Source organism: Physella acuta, unplaced genomic scaffold (genome assembly GCF_028476545.2).
Source record: "Physella acuta isolate Inbredline_101_S28 unplaced genomic scaffold, ASM2847654v3 ptg001588l, whole genome shotgun sequence".
Taxonomy (NCBI): Eukaryota; Metazoa; Mollusca; class Gastropoda; family Physidae; genus Physella; species Physella acuta.
In genome coordinates this window covers 61,223-83,614 of record NW_026733102.1, presented here as the reverse complement: position 1 = coordinate 83,614, position 22,392 = coordinate 61,223, and the positions used below count along the sequence as shown (strand labels likewise).

Sequence of the window (22,392 nt, the reverse complement as noted above, 5' to 3'; positions counted from 1 at the left end):
ATACACAAACCAACCAAGTCAAAAATGAAAAAGACTAATTTATTAAATTACAAAATCATTTAAACTCTGGTCTCATTATTGTTCTTAGGAGACAAGTTAACATTGTGCACATCAGGATTTGATGACCCATTGTCTCCTATAAGTTTCTTAACTAACTGAGAAATGTACAAGTCTTTCAGTGGTTGGACAACGGTTTGCTCAGCTTGAATTTTCTTGGCCTTTTCAACAGCCTCAGTCACAGTCAGCCCAATAAACTCTGCTTCTTCTTCCTGCAGGAATTTAAATACCAAATCAGAACATTTCTTAAATTTTTCTTCACATGGATCAATAAATTAGTTTAAAAAAAAAATTGTGCAACAACTTACAGGGATAACAAACTCTTTGTACTTGAGGTAGATTTTTTCTCTTTTGATTGGGTCATCAGGGTACAAGGATTTGGTAGCCAGTGCTGTCAGCATTTCTCTCTTGAGCGTCATGGCAAGTTGAGAGCACAGTTCCACTTCACTAGTCTGCCAACATATTTTATATAGGATTAGTACACACAACCTATTGGGGACCCAAATGGCATAGGCATTAAGTCACCAGCTTCACAACACAGAAGTCCTGGGATCAAAACAACCAGAGAAACACCTAGTACACAAACAAGACATAAGCATCCACCCAAATTAACATAGGAACAACCCTCCCTCCCCCCATCCCATAAAAATCTGAAGCAAAAAGGAAATGAAAACATTTATTTTTTGGAATTTACATTTGACACATGGTGTTTGTTTCATGATGAATCAGAATTTGCTAGAGAGTCCCAAATCAATTTTGAACTGTGAAATTTCGTTCTTAGTGTAGGAAGGGATCGAGCCTTTTCTGCTAGAGGGTTTGAACTCTTATTTTTTCGAATTTATCAACCATAAGCTTTTTGCCGACTTGACCACGCCTCCATCACAATTAAGGATACGTGTCAACTGGTTATGCGCCTCTGATTTCAGCCTGCTTTTCTTTTTGGATTTGCTTCCATAGCCTTTGTCCAACCAAGAACAAACTACAAGGCAGCAGTTGTTTGATTTTGGAGTTGTCTCTCCTAGAAGAGTGGCTGTCCCCAGCTAACGAGCCTCATCTGCCCGAGTGAAATAAATAACTAATTAAAATGTCGGTCACAGGACCATCTGGAGGTAACTACCTTCAAGATGTAGGAATCTAGACCGTAGGACTGATCTATCAAGTAAAGCGCACGATGTGTTAAGGTTATTCTCATCCACCTGTCCAAAATTTCACTGTATAACACCTTGGTCTGTAACAAGGGTCTCCATATTCTTGGCAAACTTAAAAAAAATATATAATTTGAGATAGTTAAAGATATATTTGAAATTAATGCTGCTGCTGAACAAATAATATGGGTAACTGACATTGATGCATCTACAATGGAACAGATGAAGATATCAAAAGCAAATATGTGTAAATGCCCATCTTAGACAAGTCTGAAAAATCATCACACATCCCTACAAATAAACCAAAATTCGGATCTTTAACTCCAATGTGAAAACCATCCTGCTCTACAGATCAATCCAGACTTAATAAACACCTAAGGAATATACTGAAAATACAGTGGCAGGGCCAAGATAGAAAATGCAAAAAGGTGTGTGGACGGAAAGCAGCAGATAGGCAAATCCTGGAAAGAAAATGGAGAAGATACTGTCAGACAGGCCTTGGAATATAACCCCCAGGGTAAACCACTACTAAGTGGTGACGCAGTGTGCTAGAGAAGGCAGAAATGATAGGAAAGAGCTGGGAAAAGCAGTCAGGTTGCAAGAGACCATGACAAAATTTCGAGACTGCATTTTCAAGCAAATGTCAGGCTTTTTTTGCAAACTGGCGATGTAAATAGAGGATTAAGCAGAATTTGATGCTAGTCTGCTTTATTTATTTTGCATACAACACATAGTATATACACAAATAGCTACATTTCACAAGCTACATTAGTACTGGCTCTAACACCACAACCTGATAACTTGACACAACACTACATTGTCATACAAATATTTTTACAAGAAAATAAAAAAAAGATCAAATGCAACATATTAAATTAAAAATAGTTACGTTGGAAGTTTGCCTTTTCTCTTGGGATCAGTTTTCTTGTAGTAGCCAAAGATGATACCCTCCCCACCCCACAATCCTTTGTTACACTGTTTTGGAAAGACTACTGGTATTGGGGCATTAACAACACGGATCCTGGAAAAATAAGGCAAAAAAAAATATCAAATGCCTATTAGTATTATTACATTTCATATTATACATTTTTTTTATATTTCAAGTTAATAGAGATACCATAAAATATTTATTTTTATGATTTAAAAAGAACTGTAAAAACACCTCTCTCCAGAATCTGGATCAACTCTATATCTATTTTTGGAAGGCCTCCAATGTAGTGGTAATGGGTCTGTGGTCATGAACTCCTTACACCTCTTCTTGTAATGCTCAGGCAGGATAGCCTCTTCTTCCCTTGACCATTTATACAGATATGGAGCTGACCCTATTCAAAAATACACTGCAAGTTATTTGGGAATGCAAGAAGTGAACAACCTTTTTAAAATTAGAACACATAATAAACTGAAATTTTAATTTATTTCAACAAATATTAAAATTTCATGCTAGTCCATTTCAAGTAGATCTACTTGTTTTAGTAGAGTGCAGGACATTTTTTGTTTTTTGTGTTACTTCACTGTAAGAGTACCAATACATACAGCTTTCCTGCCCCACTACAGGCTATGATTTCACTTATAATTTTCGAAGTGACTACGCGTCTCGCAAAGCGTGGCCCCTAAAGAATATACTACGCGTCTCGCAGGTTTGATCCGCCATCTTGCAATTGAAAATGCTTATTTTTGACTTCTCTATCACATCCGCTGTGGTTAAGTCAACAGTGTGCCAGCTGTGGTCTGAAATTTATGGACCCGGAGTTCAGAGTTCGAACCCGGGGTTACCTTTTTTTTTTTTTTTACATTTTTTTTTCATATTGAAAATATGACGTAGACTATGATTCTTTTTTTTTTTAATAAAATTTCCAACCATCGTCACTGTCGTGATTGCTTGCTTGCCTTACGTTTACTATCCAGTGAGTGGAAAATCCCACCACGGCCCACGGTCGGCGAGGTCACTGAGTTCAGCAGGCCTAAAGCATACGTCATAGGCGTTCACTCGAGATAGTCTGTCTTCACTTCTCTCTTCCTCCCACCCCCCCTCCCCCCTCAAGCAAATTTAATTTTTTTTTTTTAAAGTTCACGTAGGATAAATAATATAGACTTAGATCTACTATCACTATAAAGGACAGAGTGATTTAGCTAGGTTGCTGCTAGATCTAGGACTATCATCTGACCCATCTGACCTCACAAACTTTCCTGTACTGTTTTTTTTTACAAGTACTAGACTCTTATGTGTTGAAATAATATAGAGATCTAAATAAACTTAAACTCGATCTAGATCTATTTCAACATTAAATTGTAACCACGAAAAAAAAATCGGGCAGTCCTGATATCTGTTTTTTTTTTAGATCGCGTGCCACCTAGGGTAAAGTTTAAGCATAACGCGGAGCGAACTGCGCAAAGGCGGCCTTACGTGTCACGCGGAGCGAATCGCGCAAATGCGGCCTATAATTTTTGTGGTAGAATGTTTGGTTAGGGTAATGACGGTAGAGACAGTAAATACTGAACTATGGTTGACAAACAATGGTGATGAACAACTGTTTTGTGATATTGGATATCGGTAAACAGAGAATTAGGCTAAGGCTAAGGGAAGCTAAGGCCCTATTGGTTAAAATTTTTCATAACTTGATAATAACATTGAATAGGTGTATGCTGAATCTGGTTAGTAGTACCTAGTACCAATGAATCTGTCTATTAGACTCTATTACTATTGCTAGTAGTTTCTAAACTATGGATAGAGTGCTTAACTTCCAGTCACTTTCCTTTAAAAACTTTTAAGTAAACTGTGCTGTACTGTAACTGTGTGCTGTCTTAAAAATGTCCTGTTGTAATGAGTCTGGACCGAGATCCCAACTCAAGACTTGTTTCCAAGCACTAAATTCTACTACAACTAAGAAAGACCAAAGCTTACGCCAATAATTAATCCAGGTGCCTCTTACAGGAATGAGTCGTGAGGAGACAGTGAAACGACCGTTGTTGTGTTTTTCTAAGTATGTTACTTCATTTAAGACCATGTCCTTCATTTGTTTGATAGATGGCAAAAACCGAGTGATTTTAAGTTTCTCCATTACAGATTGTATATTAGTTGATGTATGCCTACTTTTTAACTCTTGTTAATTCATAAATATAGGTTTTAAAGTTAGAAGCTCTAACAAAAATACATCACAACACAACCTTGTAGAATTTCGACTTCCGTTACTCTCTACAAGTGAAAAATAAAAATTTGGTTATATTTCGGTTTGATAATTACTTCACCTTTTTACGCAAGCGATGTTATGAATTAGAAAATATGTTATAGAAAATATGATGAAAACAATCACTTTAATCACTTTTTTTTATCGACCCGAATTTTAAAAAAAATTATGATAGAAATTATTGAAATATTGCCTCCTCTTGTGCCAACGACGAAAGTTTTATTTTCAAAAAATGAACTGTCATTTGCATTAGGTATTGATAAACGTTGAAGAGTTTAAGTAGATCTATTTATAATTTATGTCGTGCATATATTGTAGATTTTATGGACTAATGCAAAAAGGACGTTTTTGACTCACCTTCTCGAGCAATATAGTTATTATTAAGAAAACAAATTTGGATCAGTAGAAACCCCTGCCTCAATATATATGTTAAAAGAGCTGATTATTCTTATTCATATTATAAAAGATTTAAAAATTTCTCTCCAAGAGCAAGACACATGCCAATTTGATTCAGGTTACTAGTCTTATTTTTGTACGGAAATATTTTAAGCTGTTGTTTTCAGCATTTGTATACATTATAAAAGGTCGTCAGACCAGATTGGGCAATCATGCATGACACCTACCTCAGAGTCTTTGATCACTTGTATTGCATTAACAGATATCAGGATTTAATTATAAGTGGAGCTTCTGTATGTGTTGTGGAGGGAAGGGTGAAACAATGGATGCTGCCATTTAAATGTAGGTACTCTACATTCTGTTTGCAGGTGAAATGTTTTTTGTAGCATAGTCTACCTATCTTGACTTTTGATGTTAAATATTAGTTCGAACATCAACCCACCAGTCCCCGTACACATAAGTCGACTTTTTAATTCTTGTATTATTCTCGTACATAGCCAATGATTTAAGTCTGTGTGGCAATTAAAATATTTATTGTATTACTTGCATAATTTATACTTTCATTTCACTAAATATAGAATGACCTAGCTTTTAGAAATAGAAGGCAAAATATTTTTAAATAGCATCAAGCTCAATGTTCTCAAGCAAAGATCTATTTAAGTGGAGACAAATCTCAACAAATAAAGGGAACATCATTATAATCAGTATTTTATTTTAATTATCAGTCACCATTTAATGAATAATTGCACTTTTTAATTTTTAAGCACATATTTTAAAAACAAACAATAAACTCACGATGGTAACAAATTTCCTTTTTAATTTATTAACATAATTAAAATGGTATTTTTTGTTTTATGAACACCTAGATGCAGAAAACAATACAATAAAGTTATTGGTTGGATAAGATAATCCATAAGGTCAGGCTGATTTCTTGACCTGTTAGGTCAGGCTGATTTCTTGACCTGTAAGGTCAGGCAGATTTCTTGACCTGTAAGGTCAGGCTGATTTCTTGACCTGTGAGGTCAGGCTGATTTGTTGACCTGTAAGGTCAGGCTGATTTCTTGACCTGTTAGGTCAGGCTGATTTCTTGACCTGTAAGGTCAGGCTGATTTTTTGACCTGTTAGGTCAGGCTGATTTTTTGACCTGTTAGGTCAGGCTGATTTCTTGACCTGAATCAAGTCAGAGCTGCGTGGTTTGCAGTAAAAGAGGTATTGGCTGACAAAGCCAAGAATCTTACTGCACATTTTAAAACCAGTTTTACATCTTAGAACTAGCGCACATTTCGTAGGCATGCCATGTGTCATTTCAACTTGTCAGGAACAAAATCTTTTTTTACCACAACAGACAATTTTTATGTCATATGACACCTTCTGTGCCATACTAGTCTGTGCCATACTAGATACAACTTTTGTCTCATACTGGTTGCAACTTCTGTGCCATACTTATTACATGATGATACTACTTATGTCCATACTAGATACAACTTTTTACCCAAACTAATAGTAACTTTACCCCATACTAATAGCAACTTTTGTGCCATACTTATTACTAGATACAACTTACGTCCATACTAGATACAACTTGCATCCCATACTAGATACAACTTTTGTCCCATACTAGATACAACTTATGTCCATACTAGATACAACTTATGTCCCATACTAGATACAACTTGCATCCCATACTAAATACAACTTACGTCCTATACTAGATACAACATTTGCTCACAGTGTTCAAAGTAACAAACAGATCTTGTCTCTTTTAAAAATAGCCTCATTTTCAGCTTCCACGTCCCTCATCTCATCCTCCCACCCTTCATCCATCCCCTCATTCTCTACATTCACATACAAACCATCGTCATCAATGATAACATCCTCATCGACCGTATCATCATATAGCCCCAGCTCTTCAGGCCCAGGCTGCTCTGTCTCTATCCAGAAATTCATCATAGTGCATGCTGTCTTAATAATCAATGAAATATCTTTGATCTTAAACATGTCTAAATATCTCAAGCGATTAAATTTTCCTTTGAGGAGTCTGAATGCTTTTTTAATTAAAGAATGTACTTGACTGTGTTTATTGTTGTAATTGAGGTGTATATCTGACAGAGCCTCACGGTACGGTGTTAACAGATAAGGCATGTTTTTGTATCCTGCGTCTGCAACTAAATGAAAATCTTTGTCGATGTTTCCGCTTTCTAAATATTCTTTCAGCGGGCTGTGTTGGAAGACTTTAGCGTCGGAAACACTCCCGGGCCACCCAATGTAGACGTCAATAAACCTCAGGTTGTGGTCGCAGGTTCCCATGAGTTTAATGCTGGGGACGCCTCTCCTGTTGAGGTACGCATCTCTGTGGGGCTGACCCGGCCCTCGGATGTGGATGTGGCACCCGTCGACCACGCCGATCACGCCTGGGATGGTTGTTCTGTTTTGGATTTCTTTGGCGATTTCCAACTGTTGGCTTTTTGAAGGCATCTGGATCAAATCTTTAGACCAAGTGTCAATGGCGTTACAAAACTTGGTGAAAATTTTGTGGAGCTGTCCTTTGGCCAAGTGAAAGCGATCAGCTACATCTGGGAAAATATAATTCTTCAATTTATGAATACATTCATAGCAACATATTGCTTATTGTTATACTGAGATTTAAATGATTAACATTGTGATTTCAAATAGTAAAATAGTTTCCAATTCTGAAAACATGAGGTTTACCTTGAAAAGTTTCTGAGTTTGCTAACACCCACAAAGATGCCAACACCTTGCGTTCCCTATTGACGGTTCTAGCATAAATCTGTGGTCCAATGGCTGTACATAGATTCTGAAAATATTAAAACTGGGAGATTAACTAAGGTTAGGGTTTGATATGTTGTTTTTTTATAAACAGTTTGTGTTGAGCCAACTCAGCTATGAGTACCTGACATCAGTTAGCAAAGAACTGTTAACTTATAATTTCAAATTCATTGGTTACACCACTAATAAACACAAACATAAATCCTTGAACAATCGGATCAGCACAAACAAGGTAATCATTAGGCTCTGAGAATAGCCTACCAAAACATGGACCAATGTTTGTAGCTAGTTCTTTAACTTGAGAAAACATTACTACCCTCAAACACAAGACCCTGAGCATCTACTGCTTCAGAAACTAAATTAGAATAAAATGTTTATATTGCATTGATTTACATTAGTTTTAAAAAAATTAAATGTTTCCTTACTTCCACTGTTGATCGTGACATTCGAAAGTAAATTTTAAAATCTAGATCACTGTAATGTGGGGCAAGGTATGTGTCTGGCACTGATACGACTCTGAAATAAAAAGAACATTTTATCCAAGTGTTAAATATCTAACGTTGTTTAAAAAAACATTGCTATGTGTTGTCTCTTTCTTTAAGTTTGTTATTTTTACATTAATATTTCTTAAACCAAGCTGCTTGGTATACTAGATTCAGCAAAGCATCATGGTAAGACCCCACCCCCTCCCACCTTAACATTATCATAAAAAAGAAATAGTCCCAAACTATTATTTAAATATTTAGACCGGAGGTAATTTTCATTCTGCCACTAGACAACAGGCTACTGATAATTTAGTCTATTCTATAGGTCTAGGACATAGATTCTAGTCTAGATCTATCTAAATTTATTTATTCATTTTTTTTTCTAAATAAAAAATTTGTGAAATATTTTATATTCTAATTCATTTTGTAATGTAATAATGATAATATCATAATATGATAATAATATGATAATATCAATTTGCCATGAATGCAGCTATCTAATCATGCTAAATTATTAACTATAAAAATAGCATTATTTCTATATTTAAAATTATAACGAAGATGTAGATCTAGATCTATACTAATCTAGATCTATGACTATGTCAGTGACTATGATGTACAAAACTAACATTTCTAATGCTTCCAGTTTTTGAGGGTCAACTTCACCATTCGGCCCAAAAATATCATTTTCAACTTCCTCCATTATCGCATTTTCTAAGTCGCTTATCCCTTTCAATATTACTGAATATCTATCAAGAAGGGCTGTGAGAAGCATTTGTTGATTGCACCAATGTTTCAGTAACATCTCCAACACTTTATCTGTTTTATTTAACGTATTATCTGATTCAGGCTCACTAGCTATCAAAAATCTAAGTACGTCTTCAGCCATTTTGAAAAATAATTTAAGAGTTATTTCTCTTGGTTTGCGGTGTAAATACCACATACGACAATGAAATAAAATCTATGCGCGAAAAGCAAAGATATTTTTATAGAAAACTGTCAGCTAGCTAGGAGGATTTGCGCCCAATCTCCACCGACCTTTACAAAATTGGGAGAAATGTGGGCCTATCACTATAATTTTTTTTATATTTTAAAAATAAATCTGTTCTATATTTTAATTTTTATGACATTTAATTTTAATGTAAAAATGTGTTCTTAAACGAAGTTTCTAGAAAAAAAATCCGGATAAAAAATCTTTAAAGTTTATAGATCTGATAGATCAAACAGCCCAGGTAATAAAACCCCATCAAATCGACCCCCGACTAAACGACCCAGTCAAAATAGCACCGTCAAAAGGGCCCCAACATATTGGCTCCCGTCAAATGAGCTCCCGTCATATTAACTCGCGACAAATAGGCTTCCGACAAATGGGATCCCAACATTTAGGCTCCCGACAAATAAGCCCACGACATATTGGCTCTCAACATAAAGGCTCCCGACAAATGGGCTCCCGACAAAATGACTCCGACATATTGGCTCCAGACAAATGAATCGTATGCCCTCTATTGGCATATTAAACGTAACCATTTTGTCCAACCCACCAACTACACACAGTTCCTACCTCCACTACCACTATAACCAGGTTTAAATGAACAAATAGCAATTCATAAACAAACCGAACCCTTAACAGCAAAATTCGACCAATGTTAAAATGTTGATAATGTTTAATTTACAACAGTGAAGATCTGTTGTTAAAAGCAAGTTTAAATGTATAATATACATGATGTTTACAGGATAACGGCATTTTGTTTTGGGGGTCATCCATAAATGACGTCACGCTTTTTTGGACGACTTTTACCCCCTCCCTCCGTCACACATCGTCACAAAAAGCCAGACCCCCCTAAAATGACGTCACACCTCAGCCTACAACCCCCCCTTAAAATTGCAGTTGATTTTTTCTTAAAACATCGATATTTTTCCAAAATCTTGTCTGGACTCTGTCAAAATAGAGTATTTTAATCAATTCCTATGGCAATTTATTAAAACAGTTTTCTAGAACGCGAAATAACGTATAAAATTCGTTTTCTAACATTGCTTTTTTATAATGCAAAAGTGTGACGTCGCACCATCTGAACCCCCCCCCCTCGTCACACACCGTCACAAAATTACGGACCCCCCTCCCCCTGTGAGTGTGACGTCATTTATGGACGACCCCTTGATAACCTACAAGCATACTGAAGGTAGGAACAAACAGCGGGGACCTCTCTCCCCACACACTGAGTTGGAACAGCCTACAACCAATTCATTTGGTGGAAGTCATAGCTAGATACTATTTCTTATACACAAGAGATGCATACTTTGAATTATTTAAGAGTGTTGACTTAGATAACCAGTGTTTCTTCCAGACATTTTTCTCCGGGGGGGGGGGGGGGGAGCACTTGAAATTTTTGCAAAAGGTTGTGGCGCTTCTTACCAGTTACTATACCGTTAGCCCACCCGCCCTTCCCTAGCTACGCCACTGCCATGTTCAATAAGGTCGTTTCACCGAGAGATTTTGTCTCTACGAAAACCACAATGACACGGGCCCTTTTATCGGGAGCCAAAGTGACGGGAGCCTATTTATCGGGAATTGTAATGACAGGGGCACTTTTGTCTAGAGCCTAAATGATGCGAGCCTATTTGTCGGTATCCTAAATGACGGGAGCCTATTTGTTGGGAGCCGATATGATGGGAGCCCTTTCGTCGTGAGCCGATATGTCGGGAACCTATTTGTGGGGAGTCAATATTAGGGGTCCATTTGTCGTTGACTCTTTTGACGGGGCTGATTTGACGGGGCTCTTATGTCGGGGCCGTTTTGCCATTGGCCTTTTTGACTCTGCACGGGCTATTTTACACAGCACTCCTCCTCCACTTCCTACAACGTTCAAGGTCAATTCCACCCAGAGGCGTAGCGAGGGGGGGCGGGACATATGTCTCCGGGCGCCGACCTTAGGGGGGGGGGCAAATGAAAAGTTTGAGGGGGGGGGGGTGCAAATCGAAATTTTGTCCCCGGGCGCCGGGGAGGGTCGCTACGCCTCTGAGTTGGAGTTTTTATTTTCTATATTTATATTTCCTGCAGACAAACTTCAATACAATACTGGTGTTGTTCAACAGAGTGGTATTCTGAGGACGAATCCATTCGGTGTGGTACTGTAGGTCCATGTGTACAAACTTAAATTGACGCCCACATGTGACATCTCTTAGTTTAGGTTGGAGGGGTCGGATTTTTTTTTGGCCATGTGAACAGGGGGAAGGGAGATAATACGGTCTTTATAAAACTGAATGTTTGCAGTTATTTTTGTTATTAAGTTGAAAAAAAAAGTTTTATTTTGGTATTGTTATCAAATGTGTCATTGAGGTTGTTATTGAGACCAGTAACTAAACTTGAGGGCCCTGTGTTGGCAGAAATCAAGTGCATTACCACACTCAATGTTCCTCTAGTTGTTTGAAAAGATTACTCAAGAAAACAACAATATTATATATACTTATATATTTGTATACACAAGGCCTATAAAGGCAGCCTTCCGACAGTCACCGACTTTTTAGACCTAGATCTAGAAATCTTAATAGCACACAACTAAAAAAATGGGAGATGTTGCCAAGGGAAAAGATATATTTGTTAAAAAATGTGCGCAGTGTCATACTGTAGAAGCTGGTGGTAAACACAAAACAGGGCCCAATCTACATGGTCTTTTTGGACGTCCTACTGGAAAGGCGGAGGGGTTTTCATACACAAATGCCAACAAAAGCAAAGGTATTACCTGGTCTAGAGATACCCTTTTTGAATATCTTGAAAACCCAAAGAAATATATACCTGGCACAAAGATGGTTTTTGCAGGCCTAAAGAAGGCTGATGAACGTAATGACTTGATTGCTTATTTAGAACAAGCTACAAAATAATGTTCTTTGACACTAGTATTTTTTACATAAAACTCAAGACCGGTTTGGTATGTTTGAATGTTGCATAGATGGAATTGTTTGTAACTTATTGATAGTAGATGTATTGTTTATATAGTTCAAGGCTCAAGGAAACCATAGTAATTGATAACAAACCTACTAGTATGTACCCGCAACATAAAAATCATCACTATGTACATCCACTTTTGTAATTATGATGAGGTACCATTATTGCCATATTGTAAATTAAAAATGAAATTAAAAAAAATTTGGTAGCAAAAAAAAATAAAAAAATATGTATATATATATATATATGTATATACATATATATAAATATATATATATATATATATATATATATATATATATATCTAGATCTATATGTATCTCTTTTGCTCTCTTTATCCATATATATGTATTTATATATAATGTATATATATATATATATCTATATCTATCTATATATATCTATATATATGTATATATATATATATATATATATATATATATATATATATATATATATATATATATATATATGTATATATATATCTATATATATGTATATATATCTATCTATATTTATGTATATATATATTTATATATATATCTATCTCTCTCTCTCTCTCTATATATATATATATAGGCTGTATATATATATATCCATACACATCTGCATCAAATAAATAAGAAAACAAAATATTTTTTCCCAACTTTATTTTACAAAATATAAAATTTGTTCACACTCATTGAGTATGAGCATAAAATGTCCAAAATGAGAACGGAAGGACAAAAGATGACATGTGCATGACATGAACTGACTGATGATATAAAGATCACAAAGAAATAAAACCACCAAAAACGTTCGACCTTTTAGAAAAAAAAATGAAACAAAAATCTCAGTAGCAAAGAAATTGATACTGAAAACATTCAACTGGCTTGGTGTGGTAACATCATAATTAATTAAATAATGTTGACTGATTTTTTTTTTATTGAATTAAAAAACTGTTCCAATCCTACATTTTCTTTTATATGTTACTTGTTAAATTTGTCAATGGTTTATTTTTAGAAATATTTAAAATTTAGTAGTCTATTTGTTTTATACAAACCAGACAATAGATTCCAAGATTAGATTACAAAAATTCGTTATAATAAAACTTTATATATATTAAAACTTGAACCGTACAAGTTTTTAAAGTTTCAGCAATAAATAACATTAGTTTTAACCTCACTTGATAAATTATGATATGCATGAAAATAGCTTGAATTAAACAAAACTAATTAATTTCACACACAGATATTCAGAGGCAAATTATGTATCATAAATAGTTTTCTTTGCAATATCCAATTATTATAATTTATGCAAAACAGGAGATTAAAGAACACAGCTTCGCTGCCAATATAAAAATATCTTGAATGGTTTTGAAATTGGCAATTAAATAATGAATTCTATAAGGCACCTTTAATTGTTCTTTCAAAATGATCTTATTAAAAATGTCTAAACACAAATTAAGTTAGTATTTTAAAGAAAGAGGTCTAATTAATTTAAAAACATTGTGTTAGAATTAATAGCGCAGTCAAACATACAGGGAACAATATTAAATTTTACAAAAATTGTTAATAAAAACAAAATCATTAAAGAAATGAATGCAATAAATTGAATATCTATTAAATGGTTATGTAAAATGTGTGAAGAAAAATTGTAAATTTGTTTATAATGGACAGGATTTAAATACTAAGAATGCAGTGTAAGGTTGAACAGGATTTAAAAAAAATATAATTGATACTGAATTTTTATAGTGAAACAATGATTAATGATAAAAGTAGACATCTTTCTATGCATAAGATCTATTTTATGAAATTCAGTTTTCTGCCTTATATTCAACATATATGTGATTTTCTGAAGTATTTTTGCTGATTAGGCAATTTTTTTTAAAAAATCAAATAATTCAGTTAAAAAATTAATTTTCTTTTTATTGTTTACAACAAACATCAAATATTATAAAGAAATGTAAAAGTTAAAAAAAAAAGCGATTTAACTACAAATTGTTCAATTACATTTAGATTAATTAGACAGGAACACAAGTATTACCAAAAAGCAGGTTTTGTTTTTAATTATGAAATACTAACACTGTGAAGTCAAAAATGATGGGTAAAGAAATGTGGAGGACAAGTGTAAAAAAAAAATGCGTACCACACAAAATGTTATGAGTGACATACAAATTAACATAAATTATCTGGGAATAATCTCATTCAGTGAGTATCAAGCTATTGTCATATATTTGAATTACAATGAAAAAATATAAACATAATAGTATACCAAAAGTTTAGTAGAATCGGCAAAACAACCAATTCATCATTGTTTACACGTTGCTTGAAATGTCTTTTACTTGCATAAAGAAAAACATAATTCAAAAACGAAATGATAACTGTATTTCCAATAGTATAAATTTGGTCAACGAAACTGTTAAGAGAAAACAAAAAGTTTACTCTTAACTGAAAATACAAAATTTGAATGAAAAAGTGTAGTGTGATACACCCAGTACTTACTTTATACAGTTTGCATTAAATGATGAATGGTGATGCTAATTATCTTTCTCTGCATTGTAAAGACAAGCAAGCAATGTAGTGAAGAGAATACAGTACTGTGAACAGTAGGTTTTTAAACAAAGCATGTTACTGCTCTCTAGGACATGGTTCATCTAAGGCACAAATATCTGGTGATATGCAAAATATCATGAAATGGTTTCGTAGAGCAACAGTTATTACAAAAAAAAAAGAACTTTTCTACTGTAATTTCTTAACATGCTGCTAAAATAGTGACGGGTAATAGTGCTTGGCTTTAGTGCAACTAATAAGCTGTTGATAAATTCTTAAACAGAACAGATTGTAGCATTCTCATGAACATTATTAGCTATCTTTTTTTTTAATTATTTAAATTTTTCTTTAAGAAAAGCATTTCTTGGTGCTTTTAGATCTAGATATTTAGGTAAAAATCTTTTCAATATTTTTTTAGAAAAACAAAACAAAAAAAAAACAACTATTAAGCCTATGTATAAAACAAAACTGATCACAAAGCAAATATATTTATAGCTCATTTATCACTTTACAAGAGTTGTTAAAAAAATATATAAATCACTGTTTATCCCTGACAGAGTTAAATCAGTGGTTGAAGTACAAGGCAGTCACTAACAGTTAAAAATGCTACATTGAATATGGAGAGACATTGATGCAGTATAAGTGACACAACTACTTTATGTAAACATTGTTGCTAATCAGTGCTTGGATTTAGCTTTCATGCAATTTGAAAGTAAAACACAGCAATGAAACAATAACATTCTGGCTAAGATTATGAGGAAAAAAAGACTTATAAAAAATGTTTAGAAGAAAAAATAGGCTGGAAAAAAAAAATTTCTCGCTACACTACAAAATGATACAGAAAATAAATGAAAATATTGTCTAAGTGAAGTTAAATAAAAAAAATAAAAATTATTAATAAAGTTTTACCTTCACCTTGAATAAATTTTAATGAAGGCATTTCGTTTTGTTTAAAAATGATGAAATTAATTTACAATTATAATCGATATTAAGAATGAAGATGTTGTTCATAGTTACATCATGTGAATGAGTTACAATCTTAATGCTGAGCTGAGGATGAAGTCATTATCAAAGTGAATGGAATGTTTGATTCATCTTCCATTAGTGTAGGTAATGCTAAAAAAAAAGATAGTGCAAATTGTGAAAATCAAGCACAAGTGATCTAGCTGCCATACAAATTGACCTACAAAACAGACCACTTTTACAACTAAAATATGGCCCCATGAATTAAATGGAGCTATGAAATTAAAAAAAAAAAAATTACAAAATGTGTGTTAGTTGGTCAATTAAACAAGCAGGTAACTTTTCCAAGATTTAGGGTTTAAAAATAAAACCATAGGAAAATTAGTCGTAAAAAAGTTTTATCAATGTAATTTCTAAAAGAATATGAGTGCTCCTATGAGGTAATTGTTCATCATGGTCGCACAATTTGTTACTCTACTGAGATGATATGATGGCTTTTTTCAAGAATTTTTTTTTTGAGAACATTCTTTAAAACACTGGTTTGAATTTTTTGCAAACGTTGACCCATCATTTTATCAAAGGGTCCATCAGAATTTAAAACCTTCACAAAGTAAACTTTTAATTTACAACAGAGATATTGCACACAACAGGAAAGTGTACACATTCCATCTATATAAACTAAGCTATTTTAAAAAAAAAAAACATTTCATATACTAATACATTTAAGTTAAGATAAACTTACTAAAAAATGACATTAACAAAATTGTCTATTCTATTTCAAACATGCTTTGACATCAATTGCGTTAAAATACATACGAAAACTCTAATTTGAAAAAATATAATCCATAAAATTGATTCTAAATAGTTTAACATGTGAAATGAGAAAAAAGTGACAGTAATTGTTTTAAATCTAACAACTGCAGTCGCCTTTAGTCCAGCATCCATCTGCAATGCTCCATATAGTAGTAACAAGAAATTAAATATTATTTAATTAATTAATTTTATTAAATTTCATTTTCATATCAATTTTTCTTAAACTTTGTAGTTTGTTGTTAAATAATAATTAAATCACACATTTAAAATTGGGTATTTTAAAAAAAATAAATTCGAAATAGAAATTTAGAATTTGTTTTGTTTTATAATTCCTCCATTTGTACAATAGATAAAGTTTCTGAAAGATTTTATTTCCAAACAGCTAATCTTGTGTGAGGCTGGTGGAGGGCGAAAAGTCCAGACGGCCATTTCTTGAGCAATGCTAGAGCGTGGGCCCTGTAGGTGGCGCTGCAGTTCTTCCCTAGTCAGCTGTTGGGCACATGGACAACGCAGGCCCCTGCTCGTCCAGTGCAAAGCTGTGCTACCTGTTGGCAATAGTATAAAAGTGTTACTTGTGATAATGTTATCATTAAAACAACTTGTTAAAGTAAAAAGATTTTTACTGCAAAAAACAAGTATAAAACCTATCCAGAATAAAAGTGTTTTTTTTTTATGTTTTTAAGTCATTTATTAGAATACAATTTGAAATAAAATAAATTAGTTTTACTTAGAAATTAAAAATTAGTAATGTAGACAAACATTTAAAATAAAACAGTTCATATTTGAGCTTATTTACACATTGAATAGGTGCTTAAATAAAAAGTCATTTTCAGGGTTCATTACTATTTGATCAAATGTGTTTGCTTTCTTATATTGAAAGAAAGCATGCAAGACAAATCTTCCATGCAACTCCATTTAGGCATTTTGAGTATATAATCGTTAAAATGCTTTGCAATAGAATTTTATAAACTCTTCTTCAAGCCCTCTTGGGTCCTAAAGAATATTTTTTTTTAAAACCCTGACATTCAAGTGCTACTATTAGTAAACTTTTCTTAACATCAAAGATCACTTACTTTCAGCCATTCATTAGTCACAGGGTCGTAGCACTCAACATCATTGAGGTAAGCCATCCCATCATAGCCACCCACGGCAAACAACTTGTCACCTAAGGGACATAACCCCACAGAGTCTCTTGGACTGCTCATAGGGGCAATAATCGTCCACTGGTCTGTTTTAGGATCATACCTTGATAAAAGCAATTATTAAAAAATTATTAACATTTTAATTAACAAATTCCTATTTATAAATATACAGCATAAAAATTATGTAAAGTAAATGTTTAAAGCATTGTAAAATAAGCTTTTTATTTTTCCTGATTATTTTGACCGTTGAAATTATTATCCATATCTAACTTTATGGCATAATGCACTCTGCCAAACTTAAAAAATCCAACAGATTTTCTCAATTGCCAAACATAAATCAATGTATAAGGGATAGACAAAATTACATTTCTTTTAGTGCAATCTAGTGCAAAAGTCTACATTTCAGCTCAATCAAACAAAAACATACCTTTCAGTACAACCAAAAGAAAAATATACCTTTAGCAAAATCAAATGAAAAACATACTATTAAGCACAATCAAACCAAAAACATACATTTCAGCACAATCAAACCAAAAACATACCTTTCAGCAGAAACATATCAAAAACATACCTTTCAGCACAATCAAACCGGCTACTTGTTGGGTTTGTGGCTGGAGCCTCGTATCCGCCAACCGCATAAAGAAAACCATTGCAGTTGGCCGCGCCCACTCCTCCCCTCCTCTTAGACATGGGTGTGCAGTGTGTCCACTTGTTTGTGTGAGGGTCGAAACATTCCACGGACTTAAGGCAGGAGCTTCCATCTCTGCCACCTACTGCATACAACCTGGAACATTTTTAAAAAATAATTATTTCAATATTCAAGAAATTAATATTTTTATCAATTTTTGAAAGTTATTAATTTTTTAAAAGAAAGTCCAGCAGTAAATAAGTTACATTTTCAGCAGAAAACATGACAAAAAAAAATCTTTACACATGAGTTTTGGTATCCAAATGGAAAATCAATTATTGGACTGAGCATATTCTAAATGAACATTTTTAAGTAAAAAAACTCTTTTTAAAAAGAATTTGAAATAGCATAACCAGAGTAAGATGAATTGGAACATAACATCTTCAAAGAGTTTTAAATTGCTATTAATAGATACATTACAGATACATTCCTAAAGGAAACAGATTAAAATACAGTTTGTGTATTTCAAAACATTTTGGTAATAAATAAATTTTAAAAAGTTAAATTTAACACAAACATTTAAATTCATTATATGACATGCAGGAAAATCAACTTGGGGGTCTTCACTTAATGTCAAAAGATATTTTTAGCAGGAAAGAATCAAAGCAAGCAGTTACCTCCCATAATACAATCTTTATAACATTTAACTTAGCAGGACAAACAACTTATGGCCTTACCTCCCATAATATAAATTTCAAAAGCTTTTATTTAGTAAGAGAGACAACTTGTGAACTTACTTCCCATGTAGCGCGGCCACCCCTACAGTGCTGCGTGAGGTGGACATGGGGGCCACATAGCTCCACTGTCTGGCCTGAGGGTCCCACCTCTCCACTGTGTTGAGGTATGACCAGCCATCGTGTCCACCCACAGCATACATAGGTCCTTCTAGCACCCCCACACCTGTCAATTATATTTTAACACATTTTAATTCACAGAGCACATTATAGTAGCAACTATAAAATATTTAATTCAGATGTATTAATAATTTACAATTAAAGATTAAATTTAAATTTGATATAAAATTTAATTTGATTACAAAATTTTAAAATGTTTAATATTTCATAGTCATTTTTAGAGGTTAATGTGAACAAAAATTAGCTTGTTGACATGGTACATGTTCCGTTTTATTTTTTTTAATCATGAAATGGTTTTAAAATTTTTCACATAAACAAACAATGGCTCTAAAACTCACATACATGCCAACAATGCCTTAAATATCTTTCACTCAAACCTTACAATAGCTATCAAACAAAATTCCATTCATTAAGGCCATACAACAGCTATAAAAGTACACCCCCTCACCTAATCCATACAGCATCCTTTAAACTACACCCACTAACATAATCCATACAACAGCTATAAAAGTACACCCCTCACCTAATCCATACAGCATCCTTTAAACTACACCCCCTCACCTAATCCATACAACAGCTATAAAACAACACCCCTCACATAATCCATACAACACCCCCTCACATTATCCATACAACAGCTATAAAACAACACCCCTCACATAATCCATACAACACCCCCTCACATTATCCATACAACAGCTATAAAACAACACCCCTCACATAATCCATACAACATTCCTCACATTATCCATACAATAGCTATAAAACTACATCCCCTCACCTAGGCCATGCCTATGTGTGGACATGGGTGGCATCAAGGTCCAGGTTTTCTTCTTAGGGTCGTAGCACTCCACCGTGTTCAGCGTTTTCAAACCGTCTCGTCCCCCCACAACAAACAGCTTGTCCTCCAGAACAGCCACCCCAAACTGCAGACGTCTACCTGACATGTTGGCTACCTGCGTCCAGGTGTTTGTCCGCAGGTCATATTTCTCTATACTTGTTGGACCTGGCACAAGAGAAACAAGGGAAGAGTTTTTTAAGTAATTTTATTGGTCACTTCAAAATTTGGTAAATTTATGTTAAGTATGTGATTTATGTTAAACTCATATAATGTTAAGCTCATAAAATATTTAATTTTTTTAATTAAACTTGTAAAGTTGGTAATTTTTTGTTAAGCTCATATAGTATTTAATTTTGATTTAAACTCAAATTTAATGTAATATGTATAGCAGGAAATTTCTGTAAAACTCATTTAGTAGGTAATTTCTGTTAAAACTCATATCAATTTTAAAATAGCAAACTAAAGAAAAGTTATTCTACAATTATATAATAGTTATTAAGTAAATATCCCAGAAGTTATGTTAGGGAATAAAGAATTTCGTTTTTTATTTTTAAAAATGTGCAGTCCGGACTAGAGGTAAGTTAGGTAACTCTTGTAAACTACAGAGAGTTTTATAGCAGGGGAGACAACAAAGCAAAATACAAAGTTTTAAAAATATGCCCAGTGTCTAGTAATAGAAAGTAAAATCAAAATTAAAATGACCACAAAGGAAGATAAATAAAGTAAAAAAATAATTAAAAATTACCTTTGGTGCATTCCATACTTCCAACAGCGTAGAGAACACCCACCGTAGACTTCCTGGGCTTGGTGCGAGGAGACTGGAATGATGATCGTCGTTCTGGTAACAAATGGTACTTGAGGGCTTCCATAATCAGCTGCTGGCACTCTTTGTCGTCATGGAATAGGCTGTTGGTCTCTACGTGGTCCGCGATAAACTGGAAAGGTAAACAGTTGCTGATTGTACTCGATTAACACTTTCTGATTATACTTGAAGTTGATGTTAGTGGTCGTCCGAAAAGGTGGGGAGTAGGGGGGGGGGGGTGTACGTCACCCATTTGCATTAAAAAAGTAATGTTGGAAACTGAATTTTAGCCGTTTTGAGAAGACTGTTTTTGTGAATTCTAATAGCAGAACATGATTTATATACTCAATGTTGACCAACCTTAGAAAATATTTTATCTTAAAAAAAAAAAAATAAACAACTAAAATGTAATTTTTTGTTTGGGAAGGGGTGTAGGTTAGCGTGAACGTCTTTGTAGGGGCAGGGGGTGGGGGGGGGGGGGGTCTGGCTTTTCGTGACGACGTGTGACTAGGTGGGGGGGGGGGGGGGCAAGCTGAAAATCATAAAAAAGTGTCCAAAACAGTGTGACGTCATTTATGGACCCCCTCTTCCCCCAGGGAGAATTGGTTTTATGTGCACTGGGTGTAAGAGCAGTTGGTCCTGATGAGTTGTGACAGTTATATCAGTGCAGGTAGGTTTGTAGGGAGGTGATGGTAATGTACTTGGACAGTTTCAACCAGGTGAACTACGCACCTGTTGACTCAGGTATCAGGTAGACAACCAGCTAATGGAATGTGACATCATAAAGCTACATGTTACGGCATTAAAATGGTGAATTAATTAAAAATTAATGAATTGGCTGTTTCGCATGCCTGGAGAGCGAGGGAAAGGGCGAGAGGAGGGTAAAGAGTCGGCGTGCGTGGTGGTGAATTATATAATAAAAGATAGATAGATAGATAGATAGATGGATGGATGGATGGATGGATGAATAGATAGATAGATAGATAGATAGATAGATAGATAGATAGATAGATAGATAGATAGATAGATAGATAGATAGATAGATAGATAGATAGATAGATAGATAGATAGATAGATAGATAGATAGATAGATAGATAGATAGATAGATAGATAGATAGATAGATAGATAGATAGATAGATAGATAGATAGATAGATAGATAGATAGATAGATAGATAGATAGATTTTTGTGATTACAAATTCACAGCGCGGGTGATTTAGCTTGAGTAGCACCTACAAGTATAAAAAAAACAACAAAAAACAAAAAAAAACACCACCACTTAAGAACGGGTACCAACCTGAGGCGCCATCAGGGGAAGCTTGATATGTGCCAGCAACAGGGCCAGAGATTTCTTCCTCATCATGAGGTCATGCCTGGCCCACTTGAGCACGGCGTCGAAGATGGTCTCCTCGTTAGGCACGTTCAGGTCGTCGCTGGCCAGCAGCTTGCAGACTTCGTCGCAGGGCAGCATCAGGAACTCCTGGTTCTGCATCACCTCCACGAACCTGTCCTGTGGGTGGTGTTGGGGGGGGGGGGGGGGGGGAGGCGAAAATAAATGTCATGAGATCAACACTTATGGGATTTTCCGATCATCTCAATAATCTGTACAGTTGGGGGGAGGGGGGGGGGGGGAGGCCTTAGTAAAGTAGACGTCATGAGATCACAACTTAAGGGATTTTCTGATCATCTCAATAATATGTAAAGTTGGGGGTGGGAAGGTTGGGGAAAGCAGAGTTTCTTTCAGGCATATCTTCGGAGG

The 22,392-nt window shown here is 34.3% G+C and overlaps 3 protein-coding genes across 4 annotated transcripts in view; all 3 read right to left on the bottom strand.

The window, feature by feature from the left end:
- Nucleotides 1–25: 25 nt before the first annotated feature.
- Nucleotides 26–4,389, bottom strand: LOC131929064 (large ribosomal subunit protein bL28m). The gene is made up of 6 exons (XM_059285258.1): nt 4,105–4,389; nt 2,365–2,524; nt 2,092–2,223; nt 1,175–1,316; nt 366–509; nt 26–269 (listed from the first exon to the last, which is right to left on the bottom strand). Exons 1-6 carry the CDS (start codon nt 4,259–4,261, stop codon nt 60–62), a joined length of 945 nt encoding a protein of 314 aa, XP_059141241.1. The 5' UTR covers nt 4,262–4,389; the 3' UTR covers nt 26–59.
- A 1,124-nt stretch (nt 4,390–5,513) lies between these two features.
- Nucleotides 5,514–8,939, bottom strand: LOC131929065 (putative nuclease HARBI1). The gene is made up of 4 exons (XM_059285259.1): nt 8,685–8,939; nt 7,996–8,086; nt 7,493–7,598; nt 5,514–7,356 (listed from the first exon to the last, which is right to left on the bottom strand). Exons 1-4 carry the CDS (start codon nt 8,858–8,860, stop codon nt 6,518–6,520), a joined length of 1,212 nt encoding a protein of 403 aa, XP_059141242.1. The 5' UTR covers nt 8,861–8,939; the 3' UTR covers nt 5,514–6,517.
- A 7,248-nt stretch (nt 8,940–16,187) lies between these two features.
- The window catches only part of LOC131929062 (kelch-like protein 5), a 60,931-nt gene continuing 54,726 nt past the window's right edge, over nt 16,188–22,392 (bottom strand). For both annotated transcript variants that reach the window (XM_059285252.1, XM_059285251.1), the window contains exons 4-10: nt 21,931–22,143; nt 20,576–20,765; nt 19,771–19,995; nt 18,873–19,035; nt 18,019–18,231; nt 17,379–17,550; nt 16,188–16,850 (exon numbers count right to left, since the gene is read on the bottom strand). In XM_059285252.1, the coding sequence (XP_059141235.1) occupies nt 16,791–16,850; nt 17,379–17,550; nt 18,019–18,231; nt 18,873–19,035; nt 19,771–19,995; nt 20,576–20,765; nt 21,931–22,143 (1,236 nt within the window). In that variant the 3' untranslated portion in view covers nt 16,188–16,790. The remainder of the gene's footprint in view (nt 16,851–17,378; nt 17,551–18,018; nt 18,232–18,872; nt 19,036–19,770; nt 19,996–20,575; nt 20,766–21,930; nt 22,144–22,392) is intronic.

Coding starts and splice junctions, on each gene's coding strand:
- LOC131929064 (XM_059285258.1), bottom strand. CDS start 4,261: ATGGAGAAACTTAAAATCACTCGGTTTTTGCCATCTATCAAACAAATG. Junction 2,525..4,104: donor CACCTGGATTAATTATTGGC/GTAAGCTTTGGT, acceptor ATTTTTGAATAG/GGTCAGCTCCATATCTGTAT. Junction 1,317..2,091: donor AGAAAAGGCAAACTTCCAAC/GTAACTATTTTT, acceptor ATTTTTTTTAAG/TTTGCCAAGAATATGGAGAC.
- LOC131929065 (XM_059285259.1), bottom strand. CDS start 8,860: ATGTTACTGAAACATTGGTGCAATCAACAAATGCTTCTCACAGCCCTT. Junction 8,087..8,684: donor AAACTGGAAGCATTAGAAAT/GTTAGTTTTGTA, acceptor TTTTTATTTCAG/AGTCGTATCAGTGCCAGACA. Junction 7,357..7,492: donor AAACTCAGAAACTTTTCAAG/GTAAACCTCATG, acceptor ATATTTTCCCAG/ATGTAGCTGATCGCTTTCAC.